The 25,316-nt window shown below is 48.7% G+C and overlaps 1 protein-coding gene across 3 annotated transcripts in view; it reads right to left on the bottom strand.

Moving 5' to 3' along the window:
- tns3 (tensin 3) overlaps nucleotides 1–25,316 on the bottom strand; it is a 54,492-nt gene that overhangs the window by 6,916 nt on the left and 22,260 nt on the right. For 2 of the 3 annotated variants that reach the window (XM_080778381.1, XM_080778382.1), the window contains exons 13-22: nucleotides 22,750–24,003; nucleotides 17,132–17,289; nucleotides 8,247–8,382; nucleotides 8,034–8,117; nucleotides 3,876–4,014; nucleotides 3,007–3,605; nucleotides 2,816–2,902; nucleotides 2,567–2,698; nucleotides 734–829; nucleotides 440–517 (exon numbers count right to left, since the gene is read on the bottom strand). In XM_080778381.1, coding sequence (XP_080634507.1) covers nucleotides 440–517; nucleotides 734–829; nucleotides 2,567–2,698; nucleotides 2,816–2,902; nucleotides 3,007–3,605; nucleotides 3,876–4,014; nucleotides 8,034–8,117; nucleotides 8,247–8,382; nucleotides 17,132–17,289; nucleotides 22,750–24,003 — 2,763 coding nt within the window. The remainder of the gene's footprint in view (nucleotides 1–439; nucleotides 518–733; nucleotides 830–2,566; nucleotides 2,699–2,815; nucleotides 2,903–3,006; nucleotides 3,606–3,875; nucleotides 4,015–8,033; nucleotides 8,118–8,246; nucleotides 8,383–17,131; nucleotides 17,290–22,749; nucleotides 24,004–25,316) is intronic. The other variant, XM_080778383.1, reaches the window with a different exon arrangement.

Raw genomic sequence — 25,316 nt, 5'->3', positions numbered from 1 at the left:
GCCACGTGGAGAAGGAGAGAACAACAATACATGAGCAACGTGTTTGGGTGAGTCGCATCACTGCCAGATTTAGAAATAAAAATAAGGCTTTTGTGTCAGCATGCCTCACACAACACAATCACCCAATGCCTCTGATCCTCCCCCTTCCGGTAATCTAATGGGTTGATTTTTTAGGCCAACAATGACGGGGTAATTAAACACATTTTAAACTAAACACTCTTCCCCCAAAACTCATTAGAGATTGGTCTAAAACTGACCACAACCTCATGCTCAAATAATTCACTGAGGGACGTGATTAGAGTCTAACAAACAATTCATTGTGCAACAATGTGAATGGATTTCTGTTTACATGTGTGTGTGTGAAAGAGTGAGAGAGACAATTAGAGAGAGAGAGAGAGAGAGAGAGAGAGAGAGAGAAAGAGAGCTTGACGAGTCTCACCATGGTCTGGTATGATCAGTTTGCAGGGTAGAGCCAAGGGAGTGATTGAATGCTGACAGACCAATGCCGTTAAACTTCCTAGAAAACACACAACAACAGCAAAGCAAACCAGCCAGAGTTTAGCCAACCGAGCAACGGAATGCTGCATAATCATGCTCATAATATGAAGCATTCATCAGTGACCAGCAGAGGGTAGTGTGGTTCACGGTCAAAACAACGTGGTGCAGGTAAGCCCAGTAGCCACAAGGTGTCAGTGTTTCAGTTCAAGTAAAGGACACTACAACAACTACTCACCGAAATAGGGTTCATTAGGGCAGCCCTTTAATCGAACTCCTTTCTGTGTACACTCAATCAGGAAGTGACGGACTAGCTCATTGGACAGATCTCCTCCTAATAGCATGGAAAGAGTTAAGAGGTTTAAAAGGTGAGACATCACAGACATCACTTATAATTGTTATGCATAACAACAGAGGTGGTCTGGCTTCTGTCCCCGTCCTGTCACATCTGACGCATCTCATTTAGCCTGACCTCAATACCAGGTCCAGACATGGCGTCTCAGCACAGCTACAGTTTCTTCTCTGGTAACGCAGAAGTGTTGCACACTACATATTGAATCGCCACATTCGATCGCTCCGGAGATTAATGGGATTACGATTTGAACAGAAGCGCCTCAGAGGGGTCCGGAGGAGAGGCGCATGTGAGGAATGTCTTGACACAAAAGACACCGAGAGAGAGGCCCTTCTCCTGATGCCGGGGTTGGGTTTCAGCCTCTTAAGGAGCCACAATGCCCTCAGCTCTGTGGGACCGTGTCATGATGTCACCACAGGTGCCATGGGGCTGAGATGGGACGAGGGCAGACAAAGGTACAGGTGTGTGTGCGGGGTCGACACATGGACTGACTGGTCACACGCTGGCAGTGGAGGGCCGGTGCCACGCACTAACCATTAGCTGCTGCCAGATGGATTATCCTCGGGTGGAAAATACAGTCATTTCTGTATTTAAGGAATAGCAGCACTCACTTTGTATCCATTTAGGATTCTTTGTTTTATTCAGAGTTCAGAGAGCGGCAGCACGACGAACGTTTCCCGCCGCAAATTCACGCTGACGAAGGAAGGCCTTCGGGGCGAAACGTTTGTTGCTGCTGGGGGGAGAACTAGGAATAAAACAAAGAATCCTGAATGGAGAAAGTGAGACTAGAGACTATTTCTACCAGAACCGTGTGCACCCGTGTTACATTCTCTTACTGTGTGAACTACTCAACTTGAGTGCTTGCTTCTCCTCTCTCCTACATTTCTGTATTTAAAACAGCCCATGAAGATTTAAAACAATTAAACATTCATGGGCCCTTTTCTTTCTTGTGAAAATCATGCGTGTGAGATTGTATCGTCAATTAATTGTTCTTTATTTCCACAATGACGCGCAGCCACAGAATGTTGGCCGATTCCTCATCAGACCGCCGCAGTTTCTAAAAACAGCCGTCAGCATTTCACCGTGCATACGCAAAACAAACAAGACGGTTATTTAAATAACATCTTGATCCCCTCGATACACCATGCATGCATATGTGGGACAGGGACGTTCCCGGTACAAGCTGCTGGGATCAGCGGAGGCGTATGAAGGCAGCACATCCATTGTTGTGAAGGTGTAACCCTAGCTGTACATCTAAGACTGCTTGGCAATAGGGGCCTGTTTTTTTGCTTTATCACAGCAGTGCCCAGGAGAGAGACCCAAAGCAAGGAGCTCTCACACACACACAAACACAGGGAGGGACTCTCAGGTTCCAGCCATGGAGGCGTGCGTTCAGAGGCTTGTAACTGTAGCTGGCTTTTATGTGTGTGGCTGTTAAGATTCCCAGGGCGTCCCTACGGTCGAACCTTACTACTGCCTGGCTTGCTACACTTTTACATAACATCATAATGTTATGTAAAAAGTCCAGGGGGACCACATCTTAAAGATAGATTATGAACCAAACGGACCCTTGCATCTCTGTAACGCTGAGCGTGTTCGATTTTTACATTCAACACTGTGTAGATTGAGCTCCCAGAGATGAAACATTCTGTGAAATGGGGGTCCGTCAGCTAAAATGAAGATCAAACTGGGGGGTCTTTGACCGCCGATCCACCGTACCTTTCTTACTCTGCTGGAGGACTGAGGGTGGGGGTGTAGCCACCTTCATGGCCAGCCCGTAGGCCCCTCTGAAGGAGTGACTGTCCCGCACGATGAAGCAGCCAGGCTCCTTGTCCTTCAGGACTGAAATGGCTGTGAGGGGAGATGCACACGGAGGCTAATGAGGCCATGTTTGTCACAATATGCTTGAGAAAATGTAGAAGTTGTTTTATTACTCGGGAGGTAAAAAGGCGGAAACTGGAAGCCTACCTTGATCCCTTGAAATATCGGGCTTGTACCAGTATTTTGACGTGTCTTGGACAAATTTTACGGTCACCTGCTTGGTAGCCAGCACATCTGGAAAAGTCAGAGAGACACGCAATGTCCATTCAGTGTTTACAAAGCATAAAAACAGACAGAACAGAATTCATTTATGTGGGGGGGGTCAACTCAAATCGTACCAGGAAGGGGCGAGGCTGTGCCAGGCATCTGAGCCGAGAGGTCGGGCAGGACGTTGGGGAAGGGGATACTGAGGGAGCTCCCGCTGTGGGGGCTGGAGAAGCCACTGGGCGCGGGGGACGCCGTTCCCAGGGAATGCTCCCCGTCCGAGGCCCTCCTCTTCTCCGGCAAGAGAGGTGGAGCCTGCAGGGCCTGCTGCGGAGGCCGGCTCTGGCCGTCCAGGGAGGCCAGGAGCCCCCTGTTCATGCCCCCGTTCCCCAGGAGCAGGGAGGCCGAGGAGGAGGGGGGCGGGCACTCCGTGCCGTAGCTCAGGCCCATGTCGTGGTCCTGCTCGTCGAAGCTCTGGGCGGGGCTGTGGCCGAGGGCGTAGCGCGCCATGCGGCTGTGCTGGCTGCCCCGCGGAGAGCTGTGGGCGTTGGGGGCAGGGTGAGGGTGTGGGTGGGACAGGGGAGGAGAGTGGTGGCCGTAGTCCAGTGACATGGTGTGTTGTTGTTGTTGTTGGGGGGGAGGTTGTTGCCTGGCGGCGGAGGGGTAGCCGCCGCTCAGAGACGTCTGGCGGCTCAGGAGGGGAAGCTCGGACCACGACTGTCCAATGGAAGAGCTGTGCATGGGGGTGAGAAGGGTTATTTAAAAACACCACGACATAAAGCATTCCTCAAGAACGGCATTAGTAAAAGGGCCAGGGGTGGAAAGAAATAAGTATCAATTCTACAATGTACACATTTTACAAGTAAAAGTCGGGTATTCAATTTACTTGAGTAAAGTACTTTTTTTGGAGTGAACTACTCCTTTAAGTACAGTACTTGAGCAAATATACTTAATTACTTTCCACCACTGATTATGGGTCAATCATTCGCAGGTGGGACCATACCTCTCTGTCCGCTGGAGTGTCCCACTGATGGAGGCGGAGCGTGTGTTGCTTAGCAACCTGTGGCAGCTGAGGGCGGAGTCTGGCAAGCCCTCGTCTGGATGGCCGACGTGAGCAACCATTTCGGGGTATCCCCGCAATTCTGTGTGGGAGGGAAGGAGTATGCATTAGAAATAAGTGACACATATTTCTAGAGGGTGACCCCATAGATGGGATGGTAACCGATGTTATTTATTTTCTTTATATACGGTACTTCACTGTCCAATATTATTGTGTGTGGGTGTGTGGGGGTGTATGCGTGTGAGTGAGTGTGAGTGTGAGTGTGAGTGTGAGTGTGAGTGTGAGTGTGTGTGTGTGTGTGTGTGTGTGTGTGTGTGTGTGTGTGTGAGTGTGTGTGTGTGTGTGTGTATGTACGTGTACGCTCACATAATGTTTGCATTTTATTATTATCCTGTCTGTGTGTGATCTCCTACAATTATAGCATTTATCTACTGTTTTTACTTTTTATTTACTGAGTTGGCAATACATATTGTAATGTTCGATTGTTGGTCTTTTTGCTTTTTGCTATGTCCTTGTCTATTTCTGTTCATGAAAAATGAATAAAATTTAAGTTGAAAAAAAGAAATAAGTGACACAAATAAGTCAGAAACCAATTTGGACTATACTTCAAGTTCCTGTACATCACTAAAGCTCATTATGAAATGATAGAGGAGAATACAGGTGGAACAATGTTTGAAATGATGCTAAATGTAATACATAAGTTCTCGTCTAGAACATCTAATGTGACGTGACAAGGAATATGTCTTTGTTGTTGCAAGTAAGCTGTTAAGAGCGATGGGGCTTTTCCTCTAATAAACCAAGCAACAAGGGAGCTGAAAGTAGGAAATGAAAATGTGGCCTGCTCGCTGTAGCCTCCACCTCAGCCAATCGATCTGCAGGAGACAGATTATCTGCCTCACCAACCACATACTAGTCGTCAACGAGACGGACTCAATCACAGCCCAGAAAGTAAAAGCCCCTCCTCCCCTGACACAATCATCTAAAAGCTTTTATTTCATCAATCATAGCTCAGAGAGAGCCCCATTGACAGGGCCTTCCCCCCCAATCCCTCAAGCTTGACAGCACGTCTCCACGTAGCTCTAGTTGTCGACGTCTCCATGGGTTACCTTTATGGGCGGAACGGAACGAGAGGGGCAGAGGCAAGACAAGAGCCCACTGGCTTCTCCTTTGTGCTCTCTGTGTACAGAGACACTTTCACTGCTGGGCGAAGGAAGGGAAAAAATGTTTTTGTGTGCCCCGTCTTCCCTGACCCGCCGCCGTAACCATGGAGACGTGGTGTCGCTGAATGCGGGTGCTTCTTGCGCAAGTGGTGGTGTCTGAGGTTTTTTTGGGCACGCTATAATGGGGCAGCGATCGCTGCTCCAGGCACTACAACAGTGCCTGGAGACACAGACACAGTACAAGGAGATGTAGCGCTTGCCCTATAGTCTTGACGACCTTATGCAGGCTTATGCAAAGGCTAAAAGACTATTCCTATGCATTTGTATCACCTCGTATTCACCTGCTTTACTGTAAATCGATCTGGATTAAGAGTGTCTGCTAAATGAATTGTAAATCAGCTTGTATCTCCTTGTACAGCTACATCTATCCTTCATTTCCTCAGTGATTATTCTAGCGGTGACTTTTTTGGTGAATTAAATAATCAAGAAGCAAATGTGTGTGTGTGTGTATATATAGCGCTAAATATTAAAATATATACAGTATATCATTGAAACGATTAAGCACTTAAGCTGTATTTTATACTTTCGTATACTTTTGTCACAGCAGCGTTGTTCAAAATAGCAGCTCTTCAAGGTCACAACACGTCAGTAGACAGTAGACACGTGAGCTTGCAGATAATTCCTGTAACGTCACACCCCAAAATAGGGTTGAATTCAGTTTTCATAATCGACCACATCGATTCGTTCCATAAAATGATGTGCCCCAATCTCCTTGTACACGACGTCCCAACTTGGATCAGGACAAAGATTGACATGAAGACCAGAACTATAATAAAAGATTGGCCCTGGTCTTTTTATGCGGATCAAACTCTGGCAGTCAATATTCTCTGACCCCCCAGTCACTGGAGTGCTGCTGAGAATGGAAGCCAACCGTGCAAGACGGAGGCCAACAGTGCAAATAAAACCATATTAAGATGTTGGGGTCTAATTTCCAGAGGAAGCCCAGACAGGCGAGAAGCCAAGTCAGTAATTTTCCCAGGACATTATCTTTTGAAGAAGAAGAAGAAAAAAAGAGAGCTTGTAAACAGTAAATATTGACATGACAGGCTTTGGAAAAAGGACATGAAAGTCCACAAATGGCAGCACAACAAAGCACTAGAACAACACAACACTCCCAATCTCTGAGAATAATACTATATGCCCAGGGTGTGTTCCACCACCAAGAAACACCACAGCAAAAAAACTTCCACACGCGCACGGCATTGCCCGCGCGCACACGCCCGCACACACGCACACGCCCGCACACACACGCACACACACACACAAAGAGAAAAAAGCTTGCTTTAGTCTGAAGAACATCACTATTATGTCTAAAAAAGGTTTCTTTTCAGGATGTGAACTACGCAAAGCATTCCCCAAAACCGAACATTGGGCAACCGAGAGCCTGGTTAGGAATCTCCCTGTACACACATCTATGAGATGCCCTTTGTTTTCTGCGTCTTGCTTCCCACGAGCAGCAGCGTTACCTCTGACAGTCATGGCATAATAGTTAAAGCAAGGTGACCTGAAATAGCTCTCAGTCCCTTGCAATTATGTCTAGCTCACTGCATGGCTTTTTTTCTCCTTCTCATGGTCACTCGCTCACTCTTTTTAAGTCAGTAGCGAGAAAAATAGCACGTGAGTCAGTGGCAGAGTGGAGGGAAGCTTACGGGGGCTTTGAGCGGGCTTCATTTTTTGTTATCTCCCCTTTGCCTTAACTGCCACTTTGTTCATTATTTGACTTGCCACCACAAATCTCAAAGTCTCGTTCAAAGGGTAAGTGGCTGCTATTTTGGGTTCACAATGGGTCACTGGACTGACATTTCTATATTTTCAATAAATCCAGCGAGTTTCTATTGATGCATTGTTCAGGTTTCTATTGCCTATTTTGAGACTTTTAGGTCTATGGTAACTGAATATTTTCTTTAGTACATCCCATTGTCTATCTTATCTATTCTATTCTATTCTATTCTCACACATCTGTTTTTACACAAATGTCACTCAGTTTAGATACTTAAAATGTGAATCGTTTATCCTTCACTAGTGCCAAAATGTTCTTAATTTAAACAAATACAAAACTGAAGTAATTATTCTTTGGAGCCAAGCTCAGCGTTAACCCATTCAATCCGGGAAAGCATCTGTATCATTTGATATTGTCTCAGTCGGGTAGAAATCACATATATTGTCCAAAACTTTTACTTTTCAGGATTCAAATTCAAAAACAGCTAAAGTAGCAGATCTACAATCTCAAAACGCGTCGCTCTTCACTGCTTTTCGAGTGTGTAGATGTTCTGATCGTGTGTTGAATCATGCACCATCCCAGGTCGACAGACTCGACAACAAGTCAAGCTTCACTGCATGTCCCCAGAGTCAAACGTGGAGAAGCCGAGTTGGGTTTTTTCTTCACCACATATCTGGAACAAACTCCCAGAAAACTGCAGGTCTGCTACAACTATGTTCCTTTAAATCCAAGCTGAAGACTTCTGTTTTCCGCTGGCTTTTACTGAGATTTATGATTCTTATTTTTAAGATTTTCTTAAAGGGGAGAGAAATGCAGCAAAGGTAGTCATGAACGGGACTCGAACACGCAACACGATGTCAGGCCAAAGCCTATATGTGGCATGCGCCTGGACCACTTGGCCAGCGGGCGCCAGGTTTATGATTATTTTTTTGCAAAAAACATTGTCTGATTCTGATTATACTGTTACATTTAAACGTATTATTTTCTTTATTCTTAACCCTCTGATAAGTTTTTTTAATTGCATTGAAAAGGCCTTTTATAATGAGTTTCTTTTGTTTCTTAATGTTTCGCGTAGCACTTTAAATTGCCTCGTCGTTGAAATGTGCTATACAAATAAAAAAAATAACATCTTCTGTTCAAAAGACATAATTATGACCATACCGTGTTCTGATCTGTAACCTCCAAAGGACTGCATGCTGGGAGATGGAGTTTGCCTCAGGTGTGTAAACTCTGGCATATTTTTCACTGAAAAGAAATAAATGAATAAAAGTGAGGCGAGAATGTCAGACAAATCATACACTTGCTCAGTCCATGTGCACAGATAATAGCAACAGACCGTTTACATGACGCCGTGCACAGTGAAACATATCTTACCGTAGGGTGTCGGGGGTGAGATTGGAAAAGCAGGAGTGGGCGGGGTCATGTCACTCCCAGCTTCAACGCCAGTGTCCATGTCTGGGCCCGGATGGGCTCGATAGTCAACACTGTCACTCCTGTACAGCATACCGTGCTGCAACACACACACACACACACACACACACACACACACACACACACACACACACACACACACACACACACACACACACACACACACACACACACACACACACACAATAAATATACTGTCACTCCTGTACAGCATACCGTGCGTCAAAACAAACACACACATTAATATGGGCAAAACATACATGGAAAAACACACATGAGGATTCCAGTTCCACCACCATATACAGTGGTTTTCAACCAGTGGTCCTTGAGGAGGTTCCAGGTGGTCCCCAGGGTAAACTATGGAGAGGTTTGTGACCAAAATGGACCCTTATAGAATATAGACCCGTACGGGTCCGTTTGGAGAGACAGTGAGTGCATTCTCCGGCACCGGCAGCAGCCACGGCACTGCCGCACACCTCCCGGCACGTGCCGCACACCTCCCGGCACGTGCCGGCACCTTCCGGCACCTTCCGGCACGTGCCGGCACTTCCTGGCACATGCCGGCACATGCCGGCACATGCCGGCAGCCCTGCCGCCCTGCCACTGTCTTTGGGAATCTCAAGGTTCGGGGACCCCCATGGACCCCCCGAGACCCCCCAAGGACCCCCGTCTTTGGGGGTCTCAAGGTTCGGGGACCCACAGGGACCCCCCCGCCACCCACCGGCACGTGCCGGCACCTCCCGGCACGTGCCGGCACCTCCCGGCACGTGCCGGCACCTCCCGGCACGTGCCGGCACCTCCCGGCACGTGCCGGCACCTCCCGGCACGTGCCGGCACCTCCCGGCACGTGCCGGCACCTCCCGGCACGTGCCGGCACCTCCCGGCACGTGCCGGCACCTCCCGGCACGTGCCGGCACTTCCCGGCACGTGCCGGCACCTCCCGGCACGTGCCGGCACCTCCCGGCACGTGCCGGCACCTTCCGGCACGTGCCGGCACTTCCCGGCACGTGCCGGCACTTCCCGGCACGTGCCGGCACCTCCCGGCACGTGCCGGCACTTCCCGGCACGTGCCGGCACCTTCCGGCACGTGCCGGCACTTCCCGGCACGTGCCGGCACTTCCCGGCACGTGCCGGCACTTCCCGGCACACATGCCGGCACCGTCTGGCACATGCCGGCACCCCTGCCGCCCCGCCACCGTCTTTGGGGGTCTCAAAGTTCGGGGACCCCCGAGACCCTCCAGGGACCCCCAAATGGTAACTGTGTCATTTCTCAACCGTTTTGGATGGGGGTGGTCTCATTTTAATCGTGTCGCGTCCCCGGGGGAGTCTTTGGGGGTCCCAAGGTTGGGGGGCCCCCAGGGATCCCCAGGGACCCCCAAATTGTAACTCTGTTATTTCTCTACCGTTTTGGATGGGGGTGGTCTCATTTGAATCGTGTCGCGTCCCCGGGGGAGTCTTTGGGGGTCCCAAGGTTGGGGGGCCCCCAGGGACCCCCAGGGAACCCCAAATTGTAACTCTGTCATTTCTCTACCGTTTTGGATGGGGGTGGTCTCATTTGAATCATGTAGCGTCCCCGGGGGAGTCTTTGGGGGTCTCAAGGTTGGGGGGCCCTCAGGGACCCCCAAATTGTAACTCTGTTATTTCTCTACCGTTTTGGATGGGGGTGGTCTCATTTGAATCGTGTCGCGTCCCCGGGGGAGTCTTTGGGGGTCCCAAGGTTGGGGGGCCCCCAGGGACCCCCAGGGACCCCCAAATTGTAACTCTGTTATTTCTCTACCGTTTTGGATGGGGGTGCTCTCATTTGAATCGTGTCGCGTCCCCGGGGGAGTCTTTGGGGGTCCCAAGGTTGGGGGGCCCCCAGGGACCCCCAGGGAACCCCAAATTGTAACTCTGTCATTTCTCTACCGTTTTGGATGGGGGTGGTCTCATTTGAATCATGTAGCGTCCCCGGGGGAGTCTTTGGGGGTCTCAAGGTTCGGTGAATGGGAGGTACTGTTACTATGGGACTGTCACTCCCATTCACTCCCATTCAACAATTTACAATTTAGGCATTTAGCAGACGCTCTTAATCCAGAGCGATTTACATTAAGCAAGAACAAAAAGCATGGGAATACATCACATAAAAACATTTATCATGAAACATACGTAAGCTAAGAAAGTAACAGTGGAATATCTATTTAATGAAACTATACGTACATATAAACTTTGTCTGCCATATTTTCTATATTATCTATTTACTATGCATTATATTATCTATTTACTACGTTTCTATATTATCTATTTACTATGTACACTGTCGTTATAATGACCAGGCTTTAAGAGTTCAAGTTCACTTATTTGACGCCCATTTCCGTTACGTCAACATATAGGGCCTGATTCACAACGGCATTTACGGTGATAACATGACGTGAAGCTAGCGGAAAGGCATTTACGTGGATTTCCCACATTAATTTGGAATTCATGGAAATGGCCGTGAACTTGACGCTCACGTACGTTGGTCAGAAACTCCGTCAATTCCCACGGGACGTCTTCACTTGTATGCCTAAATGCATGCATTTCCCATACAGAAACTGCCCCTGCAAGCCCGACACCTTCGTTGTGAGCTTGTAGATCGGCTCTCGCGCATGTTAAAAAACAAACTCACAATTATAATAAGAACATATAGGCTTATCTGCATTCTGCACTACGAATCCAACATTGTTTAGTGTAGTAATGCCTGCAGTAGGCGGCAGGCCTATTGAAATTGTTTTGTTACGGAGCTCCTTGAGTCAGTTGACTGTCGGTCGGTGTGTGTGTGTGTGTGTGTGTGTGTGTGTGTGTGCAGGGTGTGTGTGTGTGTGTGTGTGTGTGTGTGTGTGTGGGGTGGGGGGGGGGGGGCAGACAGCAGCGCGCTGCCGATCCGATTCACATTGGAAAATGAATGGGCTATATAGTATAAAAAATAGAAGACCACATTAGCCTGGGAGGCGGCCTTTTTTCTGACAGCATTCTAGCCAACGGGGCAACGGTCCGCTCCGCAGCGATGCGAAAAAGCGATGGTCCGACACGCTCTGCTCCCGTGCTTGCAAATATGAAGGACAGACTTTATAATCATGTATTGATATTGATCACATGCATGGATACCACACACAGAATAGTTTAACTCACTGGATAAACTCACTGGATTATAATTTCTTAAATTCTTCAGACAAGAGGATCCCAATTATTCACTTATGAATGTATAGGCTTGTAGGCTACTGTTCTTTATCGCGCAAGCCATGCCCCCCTCCCTCTCTCTCTCTCTCTCTCTCTCTCTCTCTCTCTCAAAAGACGGTTTTTGCATTGACTATATCCTATATTTTAAATATCGGATAGCCTATGTTTTACCTCTGACTGCAAAGGTGTGAGTGCAGCACCCGCCTTGGTCCCTTAATTAAATAAATAATAATTATATTGCTTCAGCAGCGGAGCACGCACCGTTGTGGACATATTAATAGAGTGCGGGCTATATTCATGCATTGACCGCGGCTGTGAAGCCGCATAGTCTGCGGCTGCAAAGTCTTTTTTCTTTTTTTGACAGACCAAACTGCTGTCTGCTGAGTCATGCTTGAATCCTTTTATGGTGCGATATGGGGCGTGGATCAATGCAAATGAGGTTGTCGGGTGCTTTTCCGATCACTTTGCACCCACTGCATTCAGTATGACATACACCTGCGATACGCCAGCGCACCTGTGGTACACACCGCTCTCTGAATAACACGTCATCTCAACGTAGCTTGATCGGACGGATAAATAGGATATCTGTTTCCGCCACAGTGTAACGGTTTATTTTTAATGAATCAGGCCCATAGGGCGTAGACTCACAGCCTCACAGAACAATCATGGCGTTTCCGCCTGACATTACAAGGTTTATTGATCGTTTTTGTTTATTATGTTTCTTTGCAGTCCTGGTTATTATGATGCAGTTGTATGGTTCCCTTCCTCATGCCCTTTGAGCTATGGGCAGCCAGTGAGGTAAATAGCGTTTGTTTCGAGCATTTGTTTGTTACGCTATGATTTATTTCGTTATGTGTTTAATTTGGTACTCATGTTAATCATGATTTATTCTTTGTGTTTTCGTCAGTTTGACGTAGGCTTTGGGCCATCCATATCGGCATAAAAAATAAAGCCTCCAGTATCCAGAAACACTGTCTCGTTCATCGTTCATTTCATGGTCAAAGGGTGTGACATAAACTATACATATATACTACTACTTCAGCCCCATTCACTCCCGTCCCATAGTAACAGTACCTCCCATTCACTCCCATAGTAACAGTACCTCCCATTCAGTCCCATTCACTCCCATAGTATCAGTCCCATAGTAACAGTACCTCCCATTCACTCCCATTCACTCCAAATTCACTCTCATTCACTCCTTTGTCAAATGTCTTTGTGCTCTGATATTATTTTTAACACTGTGGCTAACCCTAAACCATGGTCTATTAAAAATAATTGGAATAAAAACATTTTGCCTAAGTCACTTACTGCAGAAGTAATTTGGTCTAAATAAGGTTTATAATTGCCTAAGTTAAAATGGCATGTTCAGATATTGGCCTAAGTCATTTTATGCTTACATGTTACATGATTGACATACACCTTTATTTGTATAAATAATATTTTTTGGAATTGAAATAATTAAGAAATATAATATATTCTACATTTGGCACAGTTTTGTGTGTTTCCTGAAAACCTTGCAAAAATGACTTAGGCAATTTGTTTAATAAGGTGACGATATACAGTATGGGCACAAAAGGGGCACGGACAGATAAAACAGGTGCTATGACGGGTATTATTAGGTATGCTCTGAAATTATTAGGTAGCCTACCCAAGTTGCATCGTTCCCAAGTAGGCCGGTGGCCAGCGGGCACTTCTAGTTTTTTGAGGGCACTAGCCCCTCCTATACACAGGTTTAATGTTTGTCTTTAATTCAATGTTTGTTTTGTAAACGCCATTGACAATGAAGGGAAAATTTACTCATAATGTGCCTCATTACATAATATTGTCTCTTCATTGTTAATGGCGTTTAATGTTTGTTTTACATCACCTAATCCACATGAGTTAGACTTTAATATATTAGCGCCCCTCACTTTACACGGGTGTGACTTTTTAATAGAGGAATAGGTATAGGCAGTAGGCTGACAGGACATGGGGAGAGAGATGGGGGGGTGATCATGCAGTAAAGGCCGTCGGAATCGGGAGTTGAACCCGTGGCACACTGCCAGACTGGATTACCAGCTAATAATAATAATTACCTGTAAGACGCCCTGATGGTGAGAAGGGCAAAGAGCTTCTATACTGCAGTTAAAAAGCAGGAGTTCTGTCAATGCTGTCAATCCCATTGTGGTGTGAGCGCAACGTCTCTTTTTCTCTCTTGTTTTCCGTGAATACAGTGTAAATTGATATTACCCAGGTGTAATACATTTATTTTTCCCTTTTTTATTATTAACATGTTTTATTATTGTGAATTTAATTATTATAAATGTGCATACGGTTTGCAAATATTTTTTGTTTTTACATTTTCCTCAAAGCCCTAGTAGTAAAAGTAAGGTTGAAATCTCTTTTATACAGCTTTAATGTTGACACAAACATCAGGTCATCAGGACCATGCAATGGGCCCACAGAGCGCCCCTCACTTCACACAGGTGTGATTTTACTTTTTATTTATGCATGTGCCGGTGGCAAGCGGCAGTTGCCGGGAGGTGCCGAAAGGTGCCGGCATGTGCCGGTGGGTGGTGGGGGGTCCCTGAACCTTGAGACCCCCAAAGACACCCCCCGGGGGGGCGACACAATCACAACGAGCCCACCCCCATCCAAAACAGTTGAGAAATGACAGAGTTACCATTTGGGGGTCTCGGGGGGGTCCCTGGGGGTCCCCGAACCTTGAGACCCCCAAAGACGCAACCAGGGGGGCTACACAATCACAACGAGCCCACCCCCATCCAAAACAGTAGAGAAATGACAGAGTTACAATTTGGGGGTCCCTGGGGGCCCCCCAACATTGCGACCCCCAAAGACACCCCCGGGGACACGACACGATTCAAATGAGACCACCCCCATCCAAAACGGTAGAGAAATGACAGAGTTACAATTTGGGGGTCCCTGGGGGCCCCCCAACCTTGAGACCCCCAAAGACACCCCCGGGTACGCGACACGATTCAAATGAGACCACCCCCATCCAAAACGGTAGAGAAATGACAGAGTTACAATTTGGGGGTCCCTGGGGGCCCCCCAACCTTGAGACCCCCAAAGACACCCCCGGGTACGCGACACGATTCAAATGAGACCACCCCCATCCAAAACGGTAGAGAAATGACAGAGTTACAATTTGGGGGTCCCTGGGGCCCCCCAACCTTGGGACCCCCAAAGACTCCCCCGGGGACGCGACACGATTCAAATGAGACCACCCCCATCCAAAACGGTAGAGAAATGACAGAGTTACAATTTGAGGGTCCCTGGGGGTCCCTGGGGGCCCCCCAACCTTGGGACCCCCAAAGACTCCCCCGGGGACGCGACACGATTCAAATGAGACCACCCCCATCCAAAACGGTAGAGAAATGACAGAGTTACAATTTGGGGGTCCCTGGGGGCCCCCCAACCTTGAGACCCCCAAAGACACCCCCGGGGACGCGACACGATTCAAATGAGACCACCCCCATCCAAAACGGTAGAGAAATGACAGAGTTACAATTTGGGGGTCCCTGGGGGCCCCCCAACCTTGAGACCCCCAAAGACACCCCCGGGTACGCGACACGATTCAAATGAGACCACCCCCATCCAAAACGGTAGAGAAATGACAGAGTTACAATTTGGGGGTCCCTGGGGCCCCCCAACCTTGGGACCCCCAAAGACTCCCCCGGGGACGCGACACGATTCAAATGAGACCACCCCCATCCAAAACGGTAGAGAAATGACAGAGTTACAATTTGAGGGTCCCTGGGGGTCCCTGGGGGCCCCACAACCTTGGGACCCCCAAAGACTCCCCCGGGGACGCGACACGATTCAAATGAGACCACCCCCATCCAAAACGGTAGAGAAATGACAGAGTTACAATTTGGGGGTCCCTGGGGGCCCCCCAACCTTGAGACCCCCAAAGACACCCCCGGGGACGCGACACGATTCAAATGAGACCACCCCCATCCAAAACGGTAGAGAAATGACAGAGTTACAATTTGGGGGTCCCTGGGGGCCCCCCAACCTTGAGACCCCCAAAGACACCCCCGGGGACACGACACGATTCAAATGAGACCACCCCCATCCAAAACGGTTCAAAAATGACAGTTACCATTTGGGGGTCCCTGGGGGGTCTCGGGGGGGGGGCAGGGGTGCCGGCATGTGCCGGACGGTGCCGGCATGTGTGCCGGAAAGTGCCGGCACGTGCCGGTAGGTGCCGGGAAGTGCCGGCATGTGCCGGAAGGTGCCGGCATGTGCCGGAAGGTGCCGGCACGTGCCGGAAGGTGCCGGGAAGGTGCCGGCACGTGCCGGGAAGTGCCGGCACGTGCCGGGAGGTGCCGGCACATGCCGGTGGGTGGCGGGGGGGTCCCTGTGGGTCCCCGAACCTTGAGACCCCCCAAAAGCCCCAGGGGGGCTACACAATCACAACGAGCCCACCCCCGTCCAAGACGGTTGAGAAATAACAGAGTTACCATTTGGGGGTCTCGGGGAGGTCCCTGGGGGTCCCCGAACCTTGAGACCCCAAAGACTGGGGTCCCTGGAGGGTCTCAGGGGGTCCCCGAACCTTGAGACCCCCAAAGACGGTGGCGGGGCGGCAGGGGTGCCGGCATGTGCCGGACGGTGCCGGCATGTGTGCCGGAAGGTGCCGGCACGTGCCGGGAAGTGCCGGCATGTGCCGGAAGGTGCCGGCACGTGCCGGGAAGTGCCGGCACGTGCCGGAAGGTGCCGGCACGTGCCGGAAGGTGCCGGCACGTGCCGGAAGGTGCCGGCACGTGCCGGAAGGTGCCGGCACATGCCGGTGGGTGGCGGGGGGGTCCCTGTGGGTCCCCGAACCTTGAGACCCCCCAAAAGCCCCAGGGGGGCTACACAATCACAACGAGCCCACCCCCGTCCAAGACGGTTGAGAAATAACAGAGTTACCATTTGGGGGTCTCGGGGGGGTCCCTGGGGGTCCCCGAACCTTGAGACCCCAAAGACTGGGGTCCCTGGAGGGTCCCTGGGGGTCCCCGAACCTTGAGACCCCCAAAGACGGGGGTCCTTGGGGGGTCTCGGGGGGTCCCTGGGGTCCCCGAACCTTGAGACCCCCAAAGACAGTGGCAGGGCGGCAGGGGTGCCGGCATGTGCCGGGCAGGGGTGCCGGCATGTGCCGGCACGTGCGGGAGGTGCCGGCATGTGCCGGGAAGCGGAAGGTGCCGGCACGTGCCGGAAGGTGCCGGCACGTGCCGGGAGGTGTGCGGCACGTGCCGGGAGGTGTGTGGCAGTGCCGTGGCTGCTGCCGGTGCCGGAGAATGCACTCACTCTTACTGTCCGTTTGGTTTCATTTTACGCTCTCAAGAGTTAAATTATTGCATTACTTAATTTACAAGAAGTCTACATAATTAGAGAATAATTGTTATTTTGATCAACGTTTGCCTGTTATCTCTCCTAATGGTACCCCATCAATACATCATGGAAATGTGGACCAAATAACGATAACAAAATATTCTAAGTTTTGGGTCTGAGGAGCTACATCTCATCAGATGGTGGTCTGTGGCTCAAATGCAGAAAAATAATGCATTATTTAAGGTCAGACAACAGTGAATGTAACCATACAACCACAAGAGACCAACATGCACATTTTCTCTCACACACACACACACCTGAGGTTGAGGTACGCAGGGAGAGTACGTCCGTGCACCCCTGTATTCCTCCGTGCCACCCCATCCCGAGGTGCAGAACCCTGGGTGGTCTGAGATGTTGCTTCCCTGGCGACTCAGACTCCGTATGCCGTCCCCTCGTACCTCTACGGACTGGACAGCTGGACACACACACACACACGCATGCACGCGTGCACACATACACACACACACACACACACACACACACACACAGACGAGGAGTGGGTTATTCAAAATTGTAAAGTAAAGACTTCTTATTTAGCACCTAAGAGAAAGACAGGTAAAAAAACACAAAAGAACATTCACATTTGCCGTTCTGAATTAGTAACCTAGAATAACACTCTAGAACACAGTGGTTCTCAAAGTGTCTGCTGTGACACCCTAGGGTGACATAAGTCCAGAGGTGCCGCAGAATACTTTGATAATTTATCAAATTATGACTTCAGTTTATCCACTTAAAGCCTCTATATTTAGCAAGACCAGGACCAGCAAACCTCCTCGCCAAAAATAGCCGCTCTGTTTTGAGCTTGTAGATATAGATATATGTTCAAGTGGTTCAATGTCAAGTAGGAAGTTATTTTCAATCTGTTGTAATGGATAATACTATTACATTTTCCTTGTGACATATACTGTGTCTTTTAGGGAGAAGGATTTGCATACTTACATACCGTCCGTAATATGACATAAACATAAGGTTCTATGATCTATAAAGTAACAATGTAATTCAGGGGTGCTTTGGATGAAAGAGTTTATTTACAGGCCACGGGTGACCTGAGACAAAACTGTCTAGAGAGCCACTGAACTGTCTAAAGAGGAGAATTGAATAGCATACTCCCATCCCATGATCACTATGTCTATCCAAGGTCAGACCTGCACTGTGGGAGCCAATGTTGTTGTTCATTCTGAACCAGCATTGAAGATCAAATGCATTGCAATTGTAACTGAACCAAATGTGAAGATCTGACTTTATTTTTCCTAGCCAGGAGAAGTATTCGCTGACGGAGCCTATTGTGACGTTCATGAACGATTTGTTTTAAATGATTCGGTCTTTTGTGTGAACATCAACGAATTCGGTCAATAACGTCGTCGTTCATTTTCCATTCCATTATGGAATGCCTGGTGACGCGAGGTTCGGCCAGTCGGTGGCCATTTTGACTGGCTTGAAGAGAGACGATCTTCAACCGGGCAGAACCGGAAATTGCTAAACGGTGAACGAACGAACGAATCATTTGAGCTAATCTATTTAGTGGACGAGAGCGAAATGATTCGAAGTGCAATTCCCACCACTAGCCTGCAGTGCTGTTGATGTTTTGAGAGACAGCTGGGGAACGCTGCTGAGGGGCTAGTGGTGTGGAGGGGTGAGGGGAGGGGGGCTGATTGGGGGGGGGTCCGTGTTGTGACAGTGTAGAACGCTGCTGAGGGGCTAGTGGTGTGGAGGGGTGAGGGGGGCTGATTGGGGGGGGGGGTCCGTGTTGTGACAGTGTAGAACGCTGCCACTCGGCACCGGGGTGTTAATGTGAGCCCTGCCCTCTCAGGCTTGAGGAATGCTAATGGACCGGAGGTGTTAATGTGCGGGATCATTAGCCACACATTGTCTGCATGGCTGGCAAATCTGCCCCGTGCACCAGACTATACTTTTACTTTATATTTTATTCACCAGTTTGTGGAACGTGTAAAATGTGTCTGTGTTTAGAGTCAGAGTGGCTCGGCAATGCATGCAGCAGGCTGATGACGAGTGAGTGTGTGTGTGCGTGCGTGCGTGCGTGAGGCCCAGCGTGTGTCTTTTGTGTGTATGCGGGTGGGAGGTGTGAGCAGGACGTCCAGGGACTTGTTGAGTTCATTGAGGAGGCATGACTCTGAATGGCCCCTGTCATTATAAGATGAGAGACAGCGGAACACTCCTAATGACTCTAACTACTTACCTCTGTCACATCTCATCTATATAAACTGTCTAACTAACTATTGGCTCTTTTCAACTGGAAGAACAAAGTGAACCTGCCAATGCTGTGATGCGTATTTCCTGGGGTTGTGGATTAGTTCCCGCAGACTACAGTGCTCAGGACATACTATGCTTGCACTAACCCTGAGTTCTGGGAATCTAAAAGTCACGACTTTCTATCAAAATCTATCAAAATTATCTTTCATAATATGGCTCTTTTCAAGCTCTTTCAAAAGGTTAAGAGTTAGGAGAAATCTTAAGTCACTTTTCCTGAAATCAGACTCTCCAGGACAGGCCGTGTGATGCTGTCTCTAAATAATATTAGTTTCACCTGTAGTAGTTTCTCATAACATTTGAAATGAGAAATAGGCCATACAGTTGCTCATTTCACATTTATAACAGCTAGATTAAATGTTTGTTAAAAATAACTTAAAAAGAACTGTGATGCAACCAGGCTACTGACCATTATCTCGGACCATTCAGTAGTCTGCAGTGCACTCTGCAGTGTTTTCACGTCACCTAACCTTTTGGTATTGCCTCAGTTCACTTGGAACTTTTACGGAAATCATACAAAAAAAAGGTACAGAATGAAGTTCACCCGGTACCATACCATGTCCATGTAGTGGAAAATCACCATACACATAGCCCACAGCAACATTATTACAGAGTCAATCCAAATAATAGCTCGCAATTCCCAATAAACAGTGCAAACATCAGTTTCAACTATCATGCTATCTGCATGTTCAAGGAGGGAGTAAAATTACAGAAGGCCAATATAGGCCGAAAAAGTAATAGCAAAATAAGAATATATATATATTTTTAAAGCATTGCATTGAAAATGTCACTGTCTGAATCCCTCTGGAGGGCCACAGCTTGTGAACCCCTTTTGGCACCTCTGGGGGGGGTCACAATCTTCACTATCTGCCATTTCTCTCAGATCTCTGACACAACATAAATCCTTGCCCTTACAATCATCCCTTTCTTCACTTGCCAAAGTGCACTAAGGGCCTTTTAAAAGAGTTCAAACAAATATACAACAGACACTAATTTGAAGCATACTGGTTGACAAGCAGAACTGGATGAAAAAAAAAAAATGACACAATAATGATTCAGGAATCCAAGTCGTATGTTTGGCAACACATCACCGAGGTACAGCGAAGTATGCAAAACAAAGCAACACACAACCAAGTAGGCTCGGTTACTGTATGGAGTTACAATGCTGTAGGAGCCAACATTCACCGCAAAGCAACGGCAGGTGCCAAGATAGACGAACATCTGTTTAATGCTGATGTAGCAGCATCCATAAATTAAAAAACTGTCGCCCATCATATAAATCACTTGTCCTGTACACCCGAATTGCGGGCATGTGACACAAACAGGCAGAATGAGTCGGGAACACAATTCTCTACACGGTAACATGCAACTTTACCAAACCTGCTGCTAAAAACAAAGCAGCTATCCCCCACATTAGAGGCACGTCACGGCCTCCAGCGCTTGTTTCTTCTTGGAATGGCTCTTTCTGTGTCGTTGATATGCACAGACAGGTACGCCTTTGGAAGCGGACGGAAAATGCTTTGCCTCGGGGCACGCTTGTTCCTCTTGTTGGAAATTCCTCAACCCTCCCTGTATTCTTCCTTCATCATTCCCCCTCCCCCCAGGCAAGCTCAGGTACATGAATTGAAGTGTGTGATTCACACACCCATCAGATAGATCCCTCTCGCTCTCTGCTCTGATCTACCTTACCAGGTAAAAACAAAATGGAGGAACAGTCGAGTGCCACCATGCCAACTATTTGAGTCTACATTACCCAATGAAGTCTGTAAAACCTGAGCCAAGCTTGTTGTAAATCCTAAAAAAAGGCCATAATAATGGATGTCTGTTGTATCAAGATAGCCATCAAGATTAGCTCATGTGTAAACATGACATGGATAACGTGTCTTTATAGTGTAACCACTGAAATAAGATTGTGAAACCTCTTAAGCCTCCACAACAGCAACTTCTGGGAAAGCTAGCTTATTGCTAGAAGGAGACCAACCGTTAAAGAAAGACAACAAACATTCCTTGAATTCCTTTAGCACAGCTTTTCAAAACCATGGCTAGTGCTCTTGTATTGGTTTAACTCGGATACAAGTGGATATAACTTGGTAGGTTACTGATAACCGTCATATGCCTGTTATGGTGGTGTCATTTCATCCATCAGCACGATAAATAAAATAAAACACAATGAGACAATCAGAACTCACAGCATTGGTGACAACTTGTTGCACTTCCCAATAAGAGCGCAATACTTATCAGAGGGCAACAATGTGTTCTACCCGGTGATGTCTTACAGGTGAAGATTTACGTACACTGGATAGAAAGAACAGCCTTTAAGCATCAGTGAAATATAATTTTATGGTCTTGGAAAACTACAATATTCTGGAGGATGCCAAATGTATGTCAAATGCAGAAGAAAAGAAAAAGATGAAAGGGGCAGGGAGGAGGGAGCATAACATGAAGTCAAAACGCCCCAATGAAATAAATGGAGAAAAAAAAGTTTTTCTGTTAGCATGTCGATGGGAAGCATACCAAAAAGATGTACCAGTCCCATAATGAAATACCACAGACATAACAAAAACATTCACCACATCAACAGTATCACTGTCTTCTTCTAAACCACATGAACCCTAGAGTCCCCATTCTGGGCATGTCATATCAGGTGAACACTCAGCGAAAAGTGCCAAATATTCGGTGAAAATCGCAATATCTACAAGCCAGCAACGCGCGTGAGCTTGTAAATCCGCTATTTTCAGGGAGGGGACCAAGTCATTTATATGTAGCGTTTATCCAAAGCGGATATTAGGGGTTCAAGGACACTTCGACAACCAACTCCAGGTCAGGATCGAACCCCCCGGGATCGAACTGGAAATGTTTTCGTTTCCCAAAGCAGCCGCTCTACCTCCTGAGCCGAAGCTGCTGCAGCCCCTTTAAGTATAGACCCCTGGGGGGACCCCGGTCAAAACGTACGTGGTTAAATTAAATACCACATAACACAAAAACTAAAAGAATCCCCACATCAGCAGTACTGTGTCCTGTGTTCTTCTTAAAAGCATCAAGCAATAAGAGAGCAGTGTTCAGAAAGGCAGATGACATCTGCTGCTCTCGCTTCCCCTTCATGTTCTGCACTTATCCCCCGAATCAGATAGCTGGAGACGGACAAGCCTCAACGGCACTCTCTTATCCCTCAGAATCATGGTGAAAACATCTGAAAAACCTGGCAGCAACCCTGCTATTTCAGCCCAACTAAACACTCCACGCCAGGTGGGAGAGAGAGGAAGCCGGAGCCAAGGCGTGCTTTTGGGTGAAGTTAAATCTGTACTTGTTTAAGAGGAAAGAGAAGAGTACATGCTGTGAGTCATCAGAGGTAAAAACAGAAGAACCGGATCCTAGTTTGAAATGTAATACTACAGAAATGTGTTATTATTATTAGTAAACAATTATATATAACGTTTAGTAGCCAAAGGCACAAATCACAGTCATACCACCAAGCTATGACACCACACCAATTCCATTGAAACCACACACATCTTATCGTCACATAACCTTACACACTACACTTCCCATACAGGACGACCACCACCACCACCACCACCACACCCAGATGTCTATCTGTCTATCTTACCTGGCTGCTGTGTGTTTTGCAGGGCGGCGGTACTGTTATCGTTCAGTCTGTGATTGACGCCGTTGGAGCATGTGGTGGCCGAACCGTTCACGTGCGACCCGCCGTTCCTCTTGACGGAGCCGGTGCGGCTTGGAACCGGCACGAAGGTGGGATCCAGGTCCATGATCAGCTGGTTGAGCTGGTCGATGGAGTTGTCGATGTCCACCGTCAGAGATTTGAACTCCTCGTCCCGCTTGTTGTTGTTGTTGCCGTTGGTCGCCAGCTGCTCGCCGAGAGGCGGCGCTTTCCGCTGGGCCTCCGGGGTCTCCCGGGGCGTGGGGCGCTGTGGCTCTGTGGGGAGGCCCGGCTTGGGCGGGCTGCTCGCTTGCTTGCCCCCTCGGTACCGTTCCGTGTCGTCGCCCTCCTCGGGCATATTGTAGGCGAACTGTTGAGCGGCCACCATCTGCTGCTGGCGGACCCAGGTGTGCGTGGAGTAGCTGCCCTGTCTGTACACCTGCTGCTTGGGCAATGAAGTGCTGCTGGGGGCGGAGGAGGCCACGGAGTTGCTCCGGGGGCCGAGGCAGCCCCTCCTAGCCTCGGTGTAGGCCCTCTCGTAGTCCTCCATGGTGGCCGGCGGGGCGGGGTGGTGGGGGAGGTGATGCTGGTGCTGATTTGGCGGTTGCTGCTGTTGCTGCTCCTCCACGCCGGGACTCCCGAAGCCGTCCGACAGCAGGGAGTTCTGGCTGCTCTTGTGGCAGGACGACGACAGCGTCCCCAGGCTGTCCACGCTGTGCAGGTCGTGGCCCGTCATGACCTCGTCGTCCAAGATGTCCGTCTCCCTCTCCCGGGGACGGGGGTCCCCGTTGACGTGCACCTGGGCGGGCACTAACCTCCGGACGCCGCCCGGCCCGGTGCCGCCGCCGCCACCTTGATCCTCCATCTCCTCCAGGGAGGCGTCCTCGAGGCCGAAGCCACTCAGGAGGCGCTTGAGCTGGGCCTTCTCCTGGCGGCTGGGCCCCTGGCTGGGCCTGGTGATGGTGTTGGTGTTGGCGGTGGCGGTGGTGACGGGCGCCGCCGGTCTGTCTGCCCACAGAGAAGTGCTGGAGAGGCCCGAGTCGCTGCTGGCGGAGAGCGCGTGGTCGCTGTGGTCGGGACTAGAGGTGGTGGAGGTGGTGCGCGCCCCTCGACCCAGCGTGGACACGCCTCCGTTAGGGCTCCTCTTGTTGGCAGTGGTGGGGACTTTGTCCTGGGTGGTGAGACCATGAGAATGTGGCACTGCAATGACAAGAGATGCAGCGCTTCATACAGTCAGCCGGTATGTATGGACACACATACATACAATACACACACACAGAAAACACACACACATACACCTTTTCACAAACATACACGAACAAAACACTGACTGCACAACTTACTACAATCTACGTTTCACACACAGGTATGTTAAGCCACAAACAGGACGGCAACACAGTCATTTACAGACAAGTAATTCGGAATTAATACACAGAAACTAGACCATAAAACACGCGCACACACACTGCACACCACACACACACACACACACACACACACACACACACACACACACACACACACACACACACACACACACACCTCAACTGCTGACAGACTAACAACATAATGACAGACATTTCAGATTAGATATGAAGTAACAGAGATAACATTATCTACCTCGTTTACGAATTACGGTAAAATGAGGAGGAAAGTATGTCAGCGATGCCACCACTGATACAGTGTGTGATCTAAATGTGTACCGCAGTACCTACAAAAGCATGGTCATTCTTTGCGATGATGATGATACACATTACACACACAAGCCGAAACCAAAGCACAGAACCTTCCCAACACAGCAAAATGTAACCCTGAGAGTGTGAAAATGGATAATATTTCACTTCAAACTGGGCATTTTGCCCTGAGCCCCTCTCGCTCCATCTTTCCCACCTGGCAAGGTGCTGGTTGCTTGTTGTGCAGCAGACAAATGGTGCGCGTCATGTTCAGGTTACATAAGTCAGAAAAAGAGCCATGCGTACGCCATTCTGAGAGTCAGAGGGCCATTGATCTTCCAGCGGTTGACCTCTGCATTCCTCACCCTGCTGCCAATATGCCACCCTGTGCTCCCTCCGTCGCCCCCTTGACCTCCAGCATATGTCTAAACAACGTCCTTAATCCCCCCCGAGGCAAGATCATAAAACAAATAAATATGTTGTGCAGGTCGGTGAGGTTCAGCGTACCGTGCAATCAATCACTGCACGGGGATTCTATAAAGATTGGGTAAAAAACAATAGATCTACTTACACAAAATAGCACTGAATAGGGGCACTCTTTGCTTGCACTCAAAGTGCAAGCAAAGAGCTTTGCCAATTGATTTATACAATGGTTGGGTGTTGCGCACCGAAGACAGCAGATCTACAAAGCTCACAATGTGCAATACTGCAATGCACTGTGAGCTTATAGATCTGCTACCAAGTGCAACCAAAGTATAACTCAGGCTTGAGTTAAGAAATGCTGTTGCTTCCACTGTCATTCTCCCTGTGCCTGCTGGACAAAAGAGAGCTGGAACATGA

Source organism: Protomyctophum bolini (genome assembly GCF_963924005.1).
Source record: "Protomyctophum bolini genome assembly, chromosome: 12".
NCBI lineage: Eukaryota > Metazoa > Chordata > Actinopteri > Myctophiformes > Myctophidae > Protomyctophum > Protomyctophum bolini.
Note: the sequence above shows the minus strand (reverse complement) of the source record. Positions and strands in the feature narration are given on the sequence as shown.